Source organism: Diaphorina citri, unplaced genomic scaffold (genome assembly GCF_000475195.1).
Source record: "Diaphorina citri unplaced genomic scaffold, Diaci psyllid genome assembly version 1.1 scaffold445, whole genome shotgun sequence".
NCBI lineage: Eukaryota > Metazoa > Arthropoda > Insecta > Hemiptera > Psyllidae > Diaphorina > Diaphorina citri.
Genome location: NW_007377880.1, coordinates 83,652 through 101,681, shown reverse-complemented (window position 1 = coordinate 101,681; position 18,030 = coordinate 83,652). Strand labels below are relative to the sequence as shown.

The following is an 18,030-nucleotide window of genomic DNA, read 5'->3' as shown; positions in this document are numbered from 1 at the left end:
GGTGTAACAGGAGACCAAGTGGTTAAGGGGGCTGACTCTCAACCCAGAAGTGTTGGGTTCAAATCCCGGTCGAGCCGGCCATGTTCTGTCCAAACATTTCCTTTCGGATCCGCCTGAGCAAGGTCGATTTCTGACACCACACACACTCTATTATTGCTTATTGTGCAGTAAAGGGACTTTTCAGTCCTATGCTGGCTGTATGAACAGGGTATGTTCTATTGTCTATTCTATTAATTAGGTAGGTCAAGTAAATGGTGTAACAGGAGACCAAGTGGTTAAGGGGGTTGACTCTCAACCCAGAAGTGTTGTGTTCGAATCCCGGTCGAGCCGGCCATGTTCTGTCCAAACATTTCCTTTCGGAATCCGCCTGAGCAAGGCGAACTCTTTTCGACCTTTTTGCGAATGTTGGCCGTAAAAAGCGGCCGAACAATACGTTTCTCGTACTTCGGCCCGCGGACCCTTTTGATCTAAGTATATCCCATTATGAAACTCCCTGGAAAGTTTGAGCCGCCTGGTCCGAAAGTTAAAGACGCCAGAGGACCGAAATCCTTTCGATCTCTCTTCTTTTTTTTTCCAAAATTTAGCCCTGAACAGCGAAACTTTGGCCCTGAATAACGGGCGACCCGTACGTTTCTCGAACTTCGGCCCGCGGACACTTTTGATCTACATAAATTATCGAACCTCTCCGTTGAGTTTGATCGACATAGGCCGAAACCTAAAGTCCTGACAGCAACAGTTATCTGAAAGAGACCCTCTTTCACATTTCTTTTAAAACTCTAAAAAAAAAAAAAAAAAATCTCCGACACAGCTTAGCGGACCTAGCCATAAAAAAGACCCTGAAAAAAAAGAGTACAAAAATTTTATGTACTTGACGGTCTGAGCGCGAAATATTTAAAAAGTGATTTTGTAAACAAACCGCGTGAAAAATAGTGAAAATCGGAAAATGTTGAAGTAAAAAACCACCGGAGCCCGTGATTTATTTCTTTTTCAAGAGGTTTTTCTTCCTTTTTTTGTGTGCAATTTATTCTCTTAAGTTAAAGTAGTTTGTTATTTCACCCCCTGTCGATTGTACCACCAAAATGTAAAATACTGAAAATCGGAAAATGTTGAAGTAAAAAACCACCGGAGCCCGTGATTTATTTCTTTTTCAAGAGGTTTTTCTTCCTTTTTTGTGTGCAATTAATCCTCTTAAGTTAAAGTAACTTGTTATTTCACACCCTGTCAATTGTACCATCAAAATGGCAGAGGAGAAAGATAAACCAGTCATTGAGATCATGCTGGCATCGGACAGGATTGATCCTCTGATTGAAATTCATGAATTCACTGATCCTATATTGACACCAGGAGAAACAGTAGAATATTTAGAAGGATACATGACAGGTCATGGTACATTCCCTGATGATGAAGAGATCAAAGCTTCTGTTGGAGGAGTAGTTGAGAAAGTCAATCAGTTAGTATCAGTGCGAGCAATGAATAGCAGGTACATTGGAGAGATTGGTGAAGTTGTAGTGGGCAGAGTTACAGGTCTGCAATCACAAAAATGGGTTGTTGACACAAACAGTATATTGGAATCAGCACTACACCTAACATCTGTAAATCTACCTGGAGGTGAACAAAGAAGACGCAGTGTTCAAGATGAAGAAATGATGAGAGAGTTTCTCAAAGAAGGTGACCTTATAAGTGCAGAAATACATCAGATCTCAACTGAAGGTTCCTTAACACTACACACAAGAAGTCTAAAGTATGGAAAATTAGGCCAAGGAATTCTATTAACAGTGCCACCTTCATTAATAAGAAGAAGTAAATCCCATTTTTGCAATTTAGCATGTGGTGCACAAGTAATATTGGGATGTAATGGTTATGTTTGGGTATCAGCTATTGATGAAAATAAAAGTGGTGGGTTCATTCAAAACATGGAAGTTGTCAAGCTCTCTGATAGAGAAACCATTACTAGATTAAACAATGTTATCAAGGCTCTAGCAGAAAGTAAAGTCATGCTATTTGATACTAGTATTCAATATGCATATGAAGAATCTTTGAAATATTCCACCTATGATCTGCTCAAACCAGAATCTAAACTTGATTTGGTACTGTGCACAGCCCAAAAACTTCAAACTTTGGGCCTTGCTGATTGATACTTTTGTCATTTCATATTGGAGTGTTCAATGAACCAAAAGTTACTATGTATACTTACTTGTATAGCATAGGTAATTAATATTATTTTCAATGAAGTGTATTTGTTGTTGACCACTCTGTATACACTTTTTTTTCATCCCTGTTTAGGATTAATTATAATCTTGTATAAATTCATTTTAAAAAATCTGGTGTGAACATCACACGACTTTCTATTACATTAAACTTCTCAACAGTAAGTCGGACAGTTCTAAAAGTTTCACCATTAGATTCGGCGTGAAAAATCCCATGGGATCAACTATTCACATGCTTACTTGTTAATGGTTCACAAATAAAAGGGAAATTTGTTGACACCGTGGAGAATCGAACCCGCAACTTCTCAACTGTAAGTCAGAGAGTGCTAAAAGTAGTCTGTTAAAGTCCCAAATTGATTTTCAGATAAATAAATCTTTTGAAGACCATTTCAAGTTGTAAAAAAAAAAAAAAAAAAACTACAGCTCAATTAATACTCGTAGGTATTATTACTTTCTATTATTACATATGTTATGTTCAGTAACATGCAAAAGAAATAAGATTACCGTTCCTATGAACGCCTTGTATAATTTATAGATATGCAATATGCTCTACACAAAAGATTTCATCTTGGAATTGGATTATGTATCATTGTATCTAATGAAAAAATGAAAATCTAGTAAGCGATTATCTTGAACTCTTTGTGTTAACACGAAATTTCTTTCTTCTCTTATCCAGAACCTCAACAGTAGTCAGCCTGAAAGACTCCTAGTTCCTACTGGTTGCATGAACATGAAGTTTTGCGTTCAGCCTTGGGAGAAACCAAAGTGTGGGTACAATGTACAGACACATCAAGCCCATGATATCAATGTCGAATAAAGGAGTTTCTATCCGAGATCAGAACTCTAAAATTAAGCTCCTTATGAATAGACCAATGAAAATGACGAGCAGAACAATTTGGGTTGAGTCAACCAGGTAAGTACCTTCCTAATGGGGTTTCCGAATACGTGAGGCGCTCGCTCAGTTATGAAGAAGTTGCGGGTTCAACTATAGCTGAGCTATTAACTCTAAAATTAAGCTCCTTATGAATAGACCAATGAAAATGACGAGTAGAACAATTTGGGTTGAGTCAACCAGGTAAGTACCTTCCTGATGGGGTTTCCGAATACGTGAGGCGCTCGCTCAGTTATGAAGAACTTGCGGGTTCAATTATAGCTGAGCTATCAAATAGTGTTACCTTCTATTGGACAGACAACAAAAGGAACCAAAGTCAGGAAATTCATGACACATGCTTGATAGGTAGGTACCTACATAGACTACATACTCAAGTACATAGGTACGAATTCGAGGTAAAGGTCAATTCTTGAAATTAGCCAATAATCTAAAGTACCTACCTAGAACTTTGTTATAGGTAAAGGTAACAAGATAATCAGTTCTGTTGGTCACACCAATAAAATCCTAAAGACATGAAAAATAAATTAGTGCAATGCACATGCTTGATAGGTAGGTACCTACATAGACTACATACTCAAGTACATAGGTGCGAATTCGAGGTAAAGGTCAATTCTTGAAATTAGCCAATAATCTAAAGTACCTACCTAGAACTTTGTTATAGGTAAAGGTAACAAGATAATCAGTTCTGTTGGTCACACCAATAAAATCCTAAAGACATGAAAAATAAATTAGTGCAATGCATAAAGCAGACCCCAAAGGATTACTAATAGTGATGGTGAATATTATACGGAACATGTGACGTGCATCTAGGTACAATAAATAATATAATTGTCATTGACAGTTAAAAGTTCTTAAAAAGCAGGGCCGGGTTAACCATATTGCTTGATGGGCAAGGGCAAATAGGGCAAATGCTTCGAGTCCCGCGCTACATTTTGAAGGGCCCCGCGAGGGCTAATTCGGCATTTTTGAAGAGAATAAATCTTGCGCACAATTCATTATTGTTATTATCACCTACACTTTGATTATTATTAGAAATTAATTTGGACGAGCATTATTACCGAAAGGTTGGTAATGTACCTAATTATCAAGTATTTGGTAGATATCTACTATACTTAGTACCTACATATGTCTCTATTATGATAAAACACGGAGTTATGAAGGCAAAATCACGTAGGTACCGATACTGCACTTTAGGCTATTTTAAAGATAATCTAACGCTAGATATAATGTTCTAAATGTATAAAGTATAACCAAACATCAAAAATTGTCAAGATCGGAAGAGCGAGAAATAAAATTTTAAAAATATAAAAAAAAAAAAAAAAAAAAAAAGTGAAAAAAAAAAAAAAAAAAAAAAAAAAAAAATCAAGTTAATCTGTCTCATCCTTATAAAAATATTACATAATTATTCACATATCTTCGTTTTGGCACGTACACACAGTTCGTAAATAATTTACATGTCCAAGTGTATTGCTGTCGGCAATAAATTGTCTATATCTCAATATCAATTTAATTAGGTAGGTATGTGCTGTCTGTTTTTAGAGTTTAAATTTCGGATAGAAAGTAGGTAAATAAAGACAATAAAGTAATTTTCAAAAGTTAATAGGTAGGTATGTAAATATGGACTTACTATGGATGTATTCATCATACGACGAAAAAGACGAATTGCTAACGTAAGAACGTAGGCATATCTACTCCGGTCAGAGCATTAGTACAGAAAAGAATAAATTATATGATATTAATTATAGAATAGATACCCGCCTAAAAGCTACAATGTTCTAATACATCCCGTTTATAAATGTCAATGTTTGGACGACTTCCTCATAGGAGGCGAATTGCTAACGTAAGAACGTAGGCATATCTACTCCGGTCAGAGCATTAGTACAGAAAAGAATAAATTATATGATATTAATTATAGATTAGATACCCGCCTAAAAAAGCTACAATGTTCTAATACAGCCCGTTTATAAATGTCAATGTTTGGACTACTTCCTCATAGGAGAACTAATATATGTCTATTCATCATCATTATTAGGGTTAAATAGCCCCGCGGATTATACACGATTATCCTCCAATAGAAAAATACAAGGCCGATTTTGGATTAACCCTCGTGATTTATTGCTTTCTGTATTTGTTATTACAGGTACTAAGCGTTGAAGTTAATGACTGCAAAAATTGTTTAAACGAGATAGTAAAACCCTGATGGTATCTGCATAAATTTACAAAACAGTAGTTAATATCATATGCGATTGGAGCCATCTCGAATCATACAAATTCGTAAACCCAAGACTTCCATGTGAACTTCCCTGACAGTCCAATATCCGTTCGAGTGTTATTTATTTCGACGATTTCTGACACCACACACACTCTATTATTGCTTATTGTGCAGTAAAGGGACTTTTCAGTCCTATGCTGGCTGTATGAACAGGGTATATTCTATTGTCTATTCTATTAATTAGGTAGGTCAAGTAAATGGTGTAACAGGAGACCAAGTGGTTAAGGGGGCTGACTCTCAACCCAGAAGTGTTGGGTTCAAATCCCGGTCGAGCCGGCCATGTTCTGTCCAAACATTTCCTTTCGGAATCCGCCTGAGCAAGGCGAACTCTTTTCGACCTTTTTGCGAATGTTGGCCGTAAAAAGCGGCCGAACAATACGTTTCTCGTACTTCGGCCCGCGGACCCTTTTGATCTAAGTATATCCCATTATGAAACTCCCTGGAAAGTTTGAGCCGCCTGGTCCGAAAGTTAAAGACGCCAGAGGACCGAAATCCTTTCGATCTCTCTTCTTTTTTTTTCCAAAATTTAGCCCTGAACAGCGAAACTTTGGCCCTGAATAACGGGCGACCCGTACGTTTCTCGAACTTCGGCCCGCGGACACTTTTGATCTACATAAATTATCGAACCTCTCCGTTGAGTTTGATCGACATAGGCCGAAACCTAAAGTCCTGACAGCAACAGTTATCTGAAAGAGACCCTCTTTCAGAAAATACACAGGTAAGTGGCCTGTGGCAGCATTTGTGGACCTTCAAAGCGGAATCTCTTTGGTTAAATCATGTTGAATAAAAAAATCGCATAGTAAAATATGGCTATACGGTTACACCAATATTGTTTTCCAAATCTCTATCCCGTGCACACATACCGACGCACGCACGCGTGTAGGTCTCGTAAGTCACGTAGCGTACGTCAAGTTCACGGTCACGTCACCCGAAATCCGACGAGCCTAGAGGTACTTGATTCGCTATCTAATCTGCCATCAACCTTAAGATTTACATAGGAACAGAATACCCAGAGCACTTATGGTTCTTATCAGATTAAGATATTAACCAGTGGCGGAAAAGGAGATGTTAATCTTTAGGGAGCTAGCAGTTTGGTTGGACAAGGTGTCAATCTTTAGGGACCAAGTAGGGACAAGATTTTATATTTGAAAGAGATTTCATGAAGAGCCGGGGTCAGAGTTATTTTTTTTTTTTTTTTTTTTTTTTTTTAAGGTTTAACGTCAATGTATAATAACCGCTAAAGTCTTTAGTGACGGGAGTTTTACCCTACATTCGCCGTTCCGAGAACGAAAATTATCCCTCCAGGATAAAATCCGCCCTGGGTGGAAAGTGAACCCGCGGCCTAGGGCTTGTAAGGCAGACGCGCTACCAACCAAGCTAACTAGGCTGGCTCAGGTGCTCAGGATAGGAGAAAGCCAGCTGTTTCGAGAACGAACCTTATCTTTTTAGGACAAAGTTCAACCCAGACGGGAATTCAACCCGCGGCCTAGAGCTTACAGGGCAGACGCTCTACCCTCTAAGACTCTAACCTAACCAGGCTGGCAGAAAATATTTTTATCGTAGGTAACAGGTACCTCCGCCACTACAGTAAACTACCTGGAGCATAAATCTTGTTACCTATCTGCCTCGAATTTTCATAGGACCAAAAAGAAAACCATGTGTACACTTTAAAGAACATAGCCAACCGCAACTAAAAGTTCCGTCCCAATTTTATTTGTGTTAATCGATTTATTGTAATGTAAACGCTTCATTCAAGTAAGACGGTGTGATATTATTTTACCTGTTTTTAAAATAAAAAGACTAGGTACCTATCTAAAATAATTTTACCACATCCGAAGTAAGTTCACCTTTACTCATCTGTATGCAGGTAATCCAGTTAATACCTAATAATTTTATTGATAACTTTATTGATACTACCTACACATTTTGATTATTTTTGGTCCAAGGAGGACGTTATGGAAGTCTCCAAGAATTGCGTATATTTTTGGACACTTTGGCCTTTTCAGTTCAGCCTACAATTTTATAAGCCTTTGTATGACTATTGACTCCTCCCTAAATATCATTTTTCCCCGTTTAGAGGGTTTAAAATAGCGAGAGAAAACTTCTGTGCAGTCCGGTTAAGTTCAAATATTCGACTGACTTTATTAATTCCAAAACTGATTAACCACAAGATCAGGAACCCATAGCTGGCGAGTTAGCCAGCTATTAAACAAATTTACCTGGTGTCCCAAGAAATTATGTATGGAACAATAGAATCGAATAGAATATGCCTTGTTTATCCTGCCAGAATGAGACTGAAAAGTCCCGGTTAAGTTCAAATATTCGACTGACTTTATTAATTCCAAAACTGATTGACCACAAGATCAGGAACCCATAGCTGGCGAGTTAGCCAGCTATTAAACAAATTTACCTGGTGTCCCAAGAAATTATGTGTGGAACAATAGAATCGAATAGAATATGCCTTGTTTATCCTGCCAGAATGAGACTGAAAAGTTTCTTTATCAGACAAATGCGCAGTAGCTTCCAAGTTTCTCTGTATAGGTGACTAACTTTCATTATCTCGTTTCCAGGATGTTCGACTTCTCGCCTACCAGCTACCCAACCTGGTCGGGATGTACAAGGTCCCCTTCCCTTACTTCAATCACCTGGACTACATATTTGCCCGGGACTCCCGGAGTTTGCTATTCGATTCCGTCCTGTGTCTTCTCAACACTTATAACAATAAGCCGGGAAGACCGTGTAAAATGCCCAATGGGAAATTCGATAGGAATTCGGCGTCGAAAGAACAAGATAATGCGCAGTAGCTTCCAAGTTTCTCTGTATAGGTGACTAACTTTCATTATCTCGTTTCCAGGATGTTCGACTTCTCGCCTACCAGCTGCCCAACCTGGTCGGGATGTACAAGGTCCCGTTCCCTTACTTCAATCACCTGGACTACATATTTGCCCGTGACTCCCGGAGTTTGCTATTCGATTCCGTCCTGTGTCTTCTCAACACTTATAACAACAAGCCGGGAAGACCGTGTAAAATGCCCAATGGGAAATTCGATAGGAATTCGGCGTCGAAAGAACAAGACAACCTGAGTGTCCTCAGTGCAGTAGTGTAGGGCGCTTGAAAAATGTATAGCTTTTGCCCAGATGGGGACCCTAAACAGGGAGCAGACCAGTGTCTTGCTGTGGGACTATAGATAGGGATCAGAGCAGCAACATCCGTGGCCGAGTGGGTATCACACTAGGCTTGCACGCAGGAAGCCCGGGTTCGATTCCCGGCGGGGCCGAGGTTTTTTCGGCTCTTTGCTTGGAGTTCGGGGTGCACTCAGCCTCGTGAGGACAATTGAGTAGCTACTTTAATCGAGTAGCGTCTTGCTGTGGGACTATAGATAGGGATCAGAGCAGCAACCTCCGTGGCCGAGTGGGTATCACACTAGGCTTGCACGCAGGAGGTCCGGATTCGATTCCCGGCGGAGCCAAGGTTTTTTCGGCTCTGTGCTTGGAGTTCGGGGTGCACTCAGCCTCGTGAGGACAATCGAGTAGCTACTTTAATCGAGTAGCAAGTGGCGGCATCACAAGTCGAAGAGGCGAGCGATAATAAATATGATGGTTGAGTAAATGAAAGACTTGTAATACTGTGATACCCACAAAGTTGTGAAAAAGCTCTCTGCTTTACCACAAAGGTTCATGATTTGATTTGATTTGATAGGGATCAGAGCAACCAAACCCTAACCCTAACCAGCCTGGCTAGCTGGAGGTTACAAAGGGTTTATCATGCTTCAACAAAGGATTTATCAAGTAGAGTGCCTATTTATTGCTAGTATTTATTTATTAAGTTTTACTTCTGATACTGCTCAACCTATCATTAAGTTGTCTGTTATTTACAATTTTAAGCCTACGTAGTCAATAAATTGTTCTTGTTCGAGTAGCAACCAGTGGCGGCATCACAAGTCGAAGAGGCGAGCGATAATAAATATGATGGTTGAGTAAATGAAAGACTTGTAATACTGTGATACCCACAAAGTTGTGAAAAAGCTCTCTGCTTTACCACAAAGGTTCATGATTTGATTTGATAGGGATCAGAGCAACCAAACCCTAACCAGCCTGGCTAGCTGGAGGTTACAAAGGGTTTATCATGCTTCAACAAAGGATTTATCAAGTAGAGTGCCTATTTATTGCGAGTATTTATTTATTAAGTTTTTCTTCTGATACTGCTCAACCTATCATTAAGTTGTCTGTTATTTACTATTTTAAGCCTACGTAGTCAATAAATTGTTCTTGTACGGGTACACGCTCACAATGCACCGAATCGTACCCAAATATGCCAACAGCCCCCCTGTGCTTCTGCAGCATGGGCTTTGCTTGGCCTCCGATAGTTGGGTACTTCGGGGTCAAGAAGATTTGGGTAAGTGACGCTTTACAAATAGATAGCTCAAGATAGGTGACTCTTGGAAAGACTGACACTCAAAGCCGGAGGCGTTCTCTGCCACCTAATCCTTAGAGCTCCATTATTATGATAAATTCTCGAATAAATGAGGATGAAATTCCATGCCTCGGCTAGGATCGAACCCACGCCCTCCTGTTTACCAGGCGAGCGTCTTGACCACTACGCCACCACTGCATCCACCAGCTGATTCAAACATTTGCCACTGACTTTATTAATTCCTCTGACATTCTTCTTATTAGTTGAAGTTTCTATCCTCTCTTCCTTTGCCTTAGCATGTCTACCTGATCTGGCATTTGCCTCGGTTGGCTTTCTAGGCTGAGTTTTTCTACACGTGGTATACACTTCATCACTTGTTTCACTTGAAGTTTCAGAACTTTCTAAGATAGCGCGTCTCCTGGTAGTTTTAGGATGAGCTTTGACTTCACTATTCTCACTTGAAGTTTGACTGTCGGAACTGCCGTTTCTGGCATTTCTAATGGTTTTGGCTGTATTTCCAGTTTGAGAGATTTTCGCATTGTCTGCCCGCTTGTTTTCAGTGTTACATACATCTTTATTTAGTTCATCTTTAACGTCGGTTTCCATTGGAATAACATCATCTTCATCGCTATCAAATAGGACTTTACGGCGGGGTGCAGTCTTCTTCATACTCAGACTAGATCGTGGGGATAATTGGTTACTATGGAGATCATTTGGAGTGGCAGTTTCTTTGTCATTTACTAAGGGAGTGAATGTGCTTAGTATCGGAGCCTTTGTGGACTGTGTTAATGGTTTTGTCGCCGAGCTATAGGATTTGTCTGCAACATGAAAATAAGACATGTCTGTATGAATTAAAAATACTAACAGTAAGTAAAGGTCAATGGCAACCTTTACACTGAGTTCGAATCCAAGTCGGGGCATTTTTTCCCCCAAGAGGTTTGATGGAGGAACTCTAACTAAACTACTCTGGTCTTATCGTTCAGAAATATGCATTGGTAAAGCGGTAAAGGTCACTGGCGAATATCCCATCCCAAACCATGAGAATGACTTCTTAACATATGAGCAAAACTCTCAACCATTGTCAAAATGCATTGGTAAAGCGGTAAAGGTCACTGGCGAATATCCCATCCCAAACCATGAGAATGACTTCTTAACATATGAGCAAAACTCTCAAAAGATGTTCAATTTTTTCCGCGTTATATTTGTGACAGTGTGGCCGGGGTTGGTTGAGTAGCACAAAGTGTTTCTAAATTTCTAATCATAATCACACCCAGCACCCACTGGCTGTTCTGTCTCGAATTGAGATGAAGCCACCTCCAACAGACTTAAAAGTCTGATTACATATGTAAATGGGAGTGACATTACTGGATGGCTTCTCCTTCAAGTCCATTTTAATTCAATAGGTATAGCATCTTCGTTCGTATTAGAATATCACAGGATAGAAGCTATTTTATCAAGGAAAACTATTTTAATTGCAGATGTAAAACAGTGGACAGTAAAATATTTACCTAGGTTTGAGAACACAACAGAATTAAAATAAGTACCTCAAGCATACTTCTGTTGATGAAAATCAAGCTAAAGATGGGTATTTTATAGATTTACTTTATGAGCAGCCTTTATAAGTTTAATTTCAGTCAACAAGTTGACACGATCTGGGGTAGACTGTTACCACATTTTTTTTTTAACCTTAAATATAAAGATCAACTATTTCGGTTTCGACAGAGTTCTTTAAGCTGGTGGGATTGCTAGAAATTTAGGATTTTGTAATAGAAAAGAAAAATGGGTCTGACTTTTTACATCTTGATGGAAGACTCAGTAACTTTGTGAAGTTCAATACCAAATGTGAAATACGAATATCAGTCTAAATACTTTTTACAATCAGTCTAAAAACCAAGCTTGATGCACCAAATTTGACTGATTTCAAAGTCTGCACTGAAGTACGCACATTAAACATATGATTACAACGTAATTATTTGTTACTCCTAATGGTTCATTAAAGCGAAAATTACCGTGTTCCATGTTCTCAAGCAGAGGTTTTCCATAGGTACCTAAGTTTGTGGGGTCAATCAAAGTACTTCCAGTGTTTAATGTTTGAAAATAATCACAGTTTAAAGTATATTTTTACAGATTGTATAAAAAAATTGCATCGAAATTTCCCTCTGAGGGAAACCAGTGTTGTATTAACTCATTTCTGATCACGTTGTTACTCGTATTTCAAATTTTAGCCTCTGCGTATGTTGACATGATAAAAAGAACATTAGGTTGTGTCTGTACCAGTGCATCTGTATTGGAGATTCATGGTGGATTTCACCAATGACTTAATGAGAGATTTCACTAACGAGAGAATTTTTTATCATCCAAAAGGGAGTTTTGGATCATTGAAAATTTTCCCGATAGTGAAATCTCTCATTAAGTCATTGGTAAAACCCACTATAAGATATTTTTAAACACGCGATTTTGGATCCCAATAGCTCTGCTTTTCATAACAAACATGGCATGTTTTTTAGCGTTTCAATAAAATTCCCTTATATTGATTTATTTGCAAGTGAACTACAACAGAAATGGGCCCGGGTGTTAAACATAGTGTTAATGTGTGTATCGCCGGAATGCTTGTGCTGTCTTTGCTTCCCTCCAATGAGGAGGTAACAGGCAAGAGATACCCCCTGAATATCAAATACACCTATATGTTTCTGTCATCCAAGAGCAACCGTAGTGACAAAATGCGGATTGACACATCTAACCCATGGCGGTTCAACTTTATTGACACGGTAAGTACACTACGGGTGTATATCATTCGGTTCCTGGTATGTACATCCCAATCCAGCCGGACATTTAGGGGACCTCTAATGTAGTAATATACTAAAATTATTTGTTACATATGTGTACGTCACCGAGGCCGGGGGCCACAAAGTGAGTTTAACCTCGGTTCAAGTTTAACTCTCGAATTAAGCAATCTGATTGGTTGATTTTTAAAAATTCCAAAATTTTCAGCCAATCAGATTGCTTGAACCGAGTTTAAAACCTAATCGGAGTTTAAACTCACTTTGTGGCCTCCGGCCTGAGTGTGATTCAATGAATATCTGCTGGTTGCTTTCAGGCGGCCTTGATAGAGCTATGGGGCTACAAGAGCGAAGAGCACAAAGTCACAACTGAAGATGGCTACATTATCTCCCTCTACCGGATTCTCCCTAAACAGGAAGGTAGTCCTCCCGTATTGGTCATGCATGGATTCCTGGCCTGCTCTGAAACCTTCTTAGTGCGAGGAAAGCCAGACTTGGGTAGGTATTATTTAACTGTTCTCGTCGACAATCTTGACCTTGTTCAATCCATTGTCAAAATGCATTGGTAAAGCGGTAAAGGTCACTGGCGAATATCCCATCCCAAACCATGAGAATGACTTCCTAACATATGAGCAAAACTCTCAAAAGATGTTCAATCTTTTCCGCGTTATATTTGTGACAGTGTGGCCGGGGTTGGTTGAGTAGCACAAATTGTTGCTAATTATAATCACACCCACTGGCTGTTCTGTCTCGAATTGAGATGAAGCCACCTCCAACAGACTTTGTCTGATTTACATATGTAAATGGGAGTGCCATTACTGGATGGCTTCTCCTTCAAGTCCATTTTAATTCAACCAATTTACTTATTACAATTGTATTTTTTTACCATTTAAATTGTAGATTGTAAATAAATAAATGCAACAAAATAATAATAATAATACTTGTTTCAGCGATAATGTTGTCAGAAGCGGGATACGATGTGTGGCTTTCCAACTTCCGAGGCAACTACAATGGCAAAGGTCACATCAATATGACGGCTGAGGACGAAAACTTCTGGAAGTTCAGGTGAGACTAATGGAGAAACAGATTAACAGAGGATTAATATTACCTATTAAAGATCAGGACTACCTGGAGGTGGGTAAACCAAATTGTGAAAATATGATTAATTCATATTCAAAGTGATGATTTTTTGTTCAATTATCCCGGAAATTCTAGTAGGTATTATTATTTTCACTTGGTTACGTTTTAGGTATTGAATCCAATGGTTTACAAAAACTGCTTTGCTGTGCTGCGTGACTGTGCTGCGTAGCTGCGTCTCAATGTGCGCCGGGCCTTAATATTACCTATTGAAGATCAGGACTACCTGGAGGTGGGCAAACCAAATTGTGAAAATATGATTAATTCATATTCAAAGTGATGATTTTTTGTTCAAGTATCCCAGAAATTCTAGTAGGTATTATTATTTTCACTTGGTTACGTTTTATACGTTAAAGACCTGCTCAGAAATCCTCTTGTATCTTCCTGAGCATCATTTTCAATTTACGTTCAAGTCACATCTATGTTGTATATTACGTGTATTTTCCAACTCCCATATACTTTGGACTTTTGGAGTCAAACATCCCTCTTTCGTTAATTTGAACTGGACCGCTCATACTTTCCAGTTTCCACGAGATGGGGCTCTACGATCTCCCAGCGTTTGTAGATTTCATTCTCCACCGCACGGGATTCATGAAGATGACTCTATTAGGACATTCGTTCTCAAATGCCATCATCATGATAATGACTTCACTTCGGCCTGAATATAACGAGAAAATCAACCTGTTCGTGGGCATGGCTCCGTTTGTATTCGCGTCTCATCTGAGACAGGGACCCCTGCTGGAGTTCCTTATAAAGTCAGTTTCTGTAAGTTACCTACATATATTACCTATACCTAAGTAAGTATATAGTATTACCTATACCTAGTAAGTACCTATATTACCTAAGTAAGTAAGTACTAATGAAAAAATCATAAATAATTATTATTATTTGTGGTTATGAATTTTAAGGTGTGTCCAGTTGTCCACACATAGTCCCAGGTTTGCCCAGAGAGGGTGTGTTTCTGTTTTTTTTTTTTTTTTTTATATATAGCGGTCAACAAGTATAGGTAAAACAGAAGAAACACCTTTAAATTATTTAAAATCATGGCACAAAAATTTCAACAGTTGTGACGTCAAAATACTGCGAAATGTAACATGAGTTGAACTTGGCACATTCGGCGTGATTTTTAATCAAATTTCTGCTCTTTTCTCACCAGAGATATTGCAACAAAGTGCGCAAATTTGAACTGCTAGAAAGGCGACCTATCAATCCCATTGTCCGAATTTGTGATAGCATCCCATTCGGGTGTGTTCTGACATACCTTTTCATTTTGGGAATCAATAAACCCAATTACGACCAGGTAAGTTAAAATCACCATTGTTTCTTGTTATAAAGGCCGGGCGTCATATCGCGCGTCGCTTCGAACTCTTGACGTTCACGCGCCTCCCGACACGCTTGATAAATATTACTTACAGTCGAAATATGTAATTGAACTTTTACTTGTGACTTGAGTGCTATATAATTGTGACCGAACAAAAAAAGCCAATGAATATAGGATCTTCAATTTTTCCTAGGTTCATCACACTCTTGTAAATATGAAGAAGGGAATATATCACAAATTCCATTTGAGATATCGGCATAAAACAGGTTGACTGAATTGACCACAATAGTAACATCATCTCGTCATTTGTCCGCAGAATCTAGTGCCGTCCATTAACGGCTATTTCCCATCCGGTACAAGTCTGTACACTATGGCCCATCTGATCGACCTCTATCGTCAGCGCCGATTCTGTCAGTTCGATTATGGGCGTGACCAAAATCTCCTTCGATATAATTCGGAAGAGCCTCCAGATTACGATCTTAGCCGAGTGACCATTCCGATTCTGTTGTATTCTGGCGGTGCGGATTTTTTCACCGATTCCAGGGTAAGCCTCATAGTAATCCAGGGTAGAAATTCGTGGAAGCCCAACCCATCCTTTAGAGCTGTTTGCCGTTACACCTATGTCAGATTTACTTTATGAGCAGCCTTTATAAGTTTAATTTCAGTCAACAAGTTGACACGATCTGGGGTAGACTGTTACCACATTTTTTTTTTAACCTTAAATATAAAGATCAACTATTTCGGTTTCGACAGAGTTCTTTAAGCTGGTGGGATTGCTAGAAATTTAGGATTTTGTAATAGAAAAGAAAAATGGGTCTGACTTTTTACATCTTGATGGAAGACTCAGTAACTTTGTGAAGTTCCCAGATTACGATCTTAGCCGAGTGACCATTCCGATTCTGTTGTATTCTGGCGGTGCGGATTTTTTCACCGATTCCAGGGTAAGCCTCATCGTAATCCAGGGTAGAGATTCGTGGAAGCTCAACCCATCCTTTAGAGCTGTTTGCCGTTACACCTATGTCTGAGTGGGCTTTTTGTGCATGAAATCCAGGGTAAATGATTTATCTTGAGATTCTTGAGCCACATGAGGCTGAACAAGTCAGCAGCTATAAGCTAATTTTCAAGATTTTCCTTTTTAGCTTTTACTTATATTTCAGGATGTCACTAGACTAGAAATGTCACTGCCCAATCTGATTGGTTCCCATGTCCTCACCACATACAACCATTTCGACTTCGTCATATCTTCAGACACAAAAGAAGTCTTTTATGACGATATGATGGAAGTTGTGGCCAAATATCAGCAAGTCCCACCCCTAGCAGATTCAATCACTCGAAGACCACCTAGAACAGTTACATCTGGGCGTGCAAGGGGTTAAATATCCAATCCTTTCAACATCGTGAGACACCAAGTCCCACCGCTAGCAGATTCAATCACTCGAAGACCACCTAGAACAGTTACATCTGGGCGTGCAAGGGGTTAAATATCCAATCCTTCCAACACCGTGAGACCAGGAAATGGGGCTCAACCAAATGACAATTTTTTTCGAGATAGAGTCCTATTCCGATGTAAAGTACCCAAAAAGTGCATTGGCGCACTCAAAAACATCCAAAACGGTCCCTAAATCCCCTAAAATGTCGCAACAAAAAAATAACGTTGAAACAGCCATGGTTTACGCATGAACTGACGTCATCACGAACTGACGCATGAACTGACGTCATCACGAAAAAATGGCTGCCCGCGAAAATTATAGGGGCTCAACCAAATGACAATTTTTTTCGAGATAGAGTCGTATTCCGATGGAAAAGTACCCAAAAAGTGCATTGGCGCACTCAAAAACATCCAAAACGGTCCCTAAATCCCCTAAAATGTCGCAAAAAAAAAAACGTTGAAACAGCCATGGTTTACGCATGAACTGACGTCATCACGAACTGACACATGAACTGACGTCACCACGAAAAAATGGCTGCCCGCGAAAATTATAGGGGCTCAACCAAATGAAAATTTTTTTCGAGATAGAGTCCTATTCCGATGAAAAAGTACCCAAAAAGTGCATTGGCGCACTCAAAAACGTCCAAAACGGTCCCTAAATCTCCTAAAATGTCGCTCAAAGGTCGCAAAAAAAATAACGTTGAAGCAGCCATGGTTTACGTCAGTTCATGCGAGGTCGCATGAACTGACGTCATCACGAAAAAATGGCTGCCCGCAAAAATTATAGGGGCTCAACCAAATGACAATTTTTTTCAAGATAGAGTCCTATTCCGATGTAAAAGTACCCAAAAAGTGCATTGGCGCACTCAAAAACATCCAAAACGGTACCTAAATCCCCTAAAATGTCGCTAAAAGGTCGCAAAAAAAATAACGTTGAAACAGCCATGGTTTACACATGAACTGACGTCATCACGAACTGACACATGAACTGACGTCATCACGAAAAAATGGCTGCCCGCAAAAATTATAGGGGCTCAACCAAATGACAATTTTTTTCAAGATAGAGTCCTATTCCGATGTAAAAGTACCCAAAAAGTGCATTGGCGCACTCAAAAACATCCAAAACGGTACCTAAATCCCCTAAAATGTCGCTAAAAGGTCACAAAAAAAATAACGTTGAAACAGCCATGGTTTACACATGAACTGACGTCATCACGAACTGACACATGAACTGACGTCATCACGAAAAAATGGCTGCCCGAAAAAATTATAGGGGCTCAACCAAATGACAATTTTTTTCAAGATAGAGTCCTATTCCGATGTAAAAGTACCCAAAAAGTGCATTGGCGCACTCAAAAACATCCAAAACGGTACCTAAATCCCCTAAAATGTCGCTAAAAGGTCACAAAAAAAATAACGTTGAAACAGCCATGGTTTACACATGAACTGACGTCATCACGAACTGACACATGAACTGACGTCATCACGAAAAAATGGCTGCCCGAGAAAATTTTGGGAGATTCAAAAATCTAAAATTTCAAAAGAAGAATTCTCCTCTTAGGAAACATCACATGAAAAT

The 18,030-nt window shown here is 39.2% G+C and overlaps 2 protein-coding genes across 3 annotated transcripts; both read left to right on the top strand.

Annotated features, from left to right (window-relative positions):
• The first annotated feature begins 919 nt into the window (after nucleotides 1-919).
• Nucleotides 920-3,113, top strand: LOC103508897 (exosome complex component RRP4). Of its 2 annotated transcripts, none has more exons than XM_008473479.3 (2): nucleotides 920-1,083; nucleotides 1,243-2,278. In XM_008473479.3, the coding sequence occupies exons 1-2, from the start codon at nucleotides 1,080-1,082 to the stop codon at nucleotides 2,133-2,135; spliced, it is 897 nt and encodes a 298-aa protein (XP_008471701.1). In that variant the 5' UTR covers nucleotides 920-1,079; the 3' UTR covers nucleotides 2,136-2,278. The 2 variants fall into 2 exon arrangements, with proteins under 2 accessions (XP_008471701.1, XP_026679181.1); XM_026823380.1 differs by lacking the exon at nucleotides 920-1,083 and adding an exon at nucleotides 2,884-3,113 and having other exon boundaries at nucleotides 1,090-2,207.
• An 8,608-nt stretch (nucleotides 3,114-11,721) lies between these two features.
• LOC103508896 (lipase 1-like) lies at nucleotides 11,722-16,422 on the top strand. The gene is made up of 8 exons (XM_008473476.3): nucleotides 11,722-11,983; nucleotides 12,256-12,552; nucleotides 12,882-13,062; nucleotides 13,515-13,629; nucleotides 14,226-14,466; nucleotides 14,858-15,001; nucleotides 15,339-15,566; nucleotides 16,180-16,422. The coding sequence occupies exons 2-8, from the start codon at nucleotides 12,346-12,348 to the stop codon at nucleotides 16,396-16,398; spliced, it is 1,335 nt and encodes a 444-aa protein (XP_008471698.1). The 5' UTR covers nucleotides 11,722-11,983; nucleotides 12,256-12,345; the 3' UTR covers nucleotides 16,399-16,422.
• The last annotated feature ends 1,608 nt before the right edge of the window (nucleotides 16,423-18,030 follow it).

Bases quoted from the DNA above. Each gene is read 5' to 3' on its own strand.
- LOC103508897 (XM_026823380.1), top strand. From the start codon at position 1,239: ATGGCAGAGGAGAAAGATAAACCAGTCATTGAGATCATGCTGGCATCG.
- LOC103508896 (XM_008473476.3), top strand. From the start codon at position 12,346: ATGGGCCCGGGTGTTAAACATAGTGTTAATGTGTGTATCGCCGGAATG. The intron at 15,002-15,338 runs GTAAGTTAAAAT...ATTTGTCCGCAG, and splicing joins ATAAACCCAATTACGACCAG to AATCTAGTGCCGTCCATTAA. The intron at 15,567-16,179 runs GTAAGCCTCATA...CTTATATTTCAG, and splicing joins ATTTTTTCACCGATTCCAGG to GATGTCACTAGACTAGAAAT.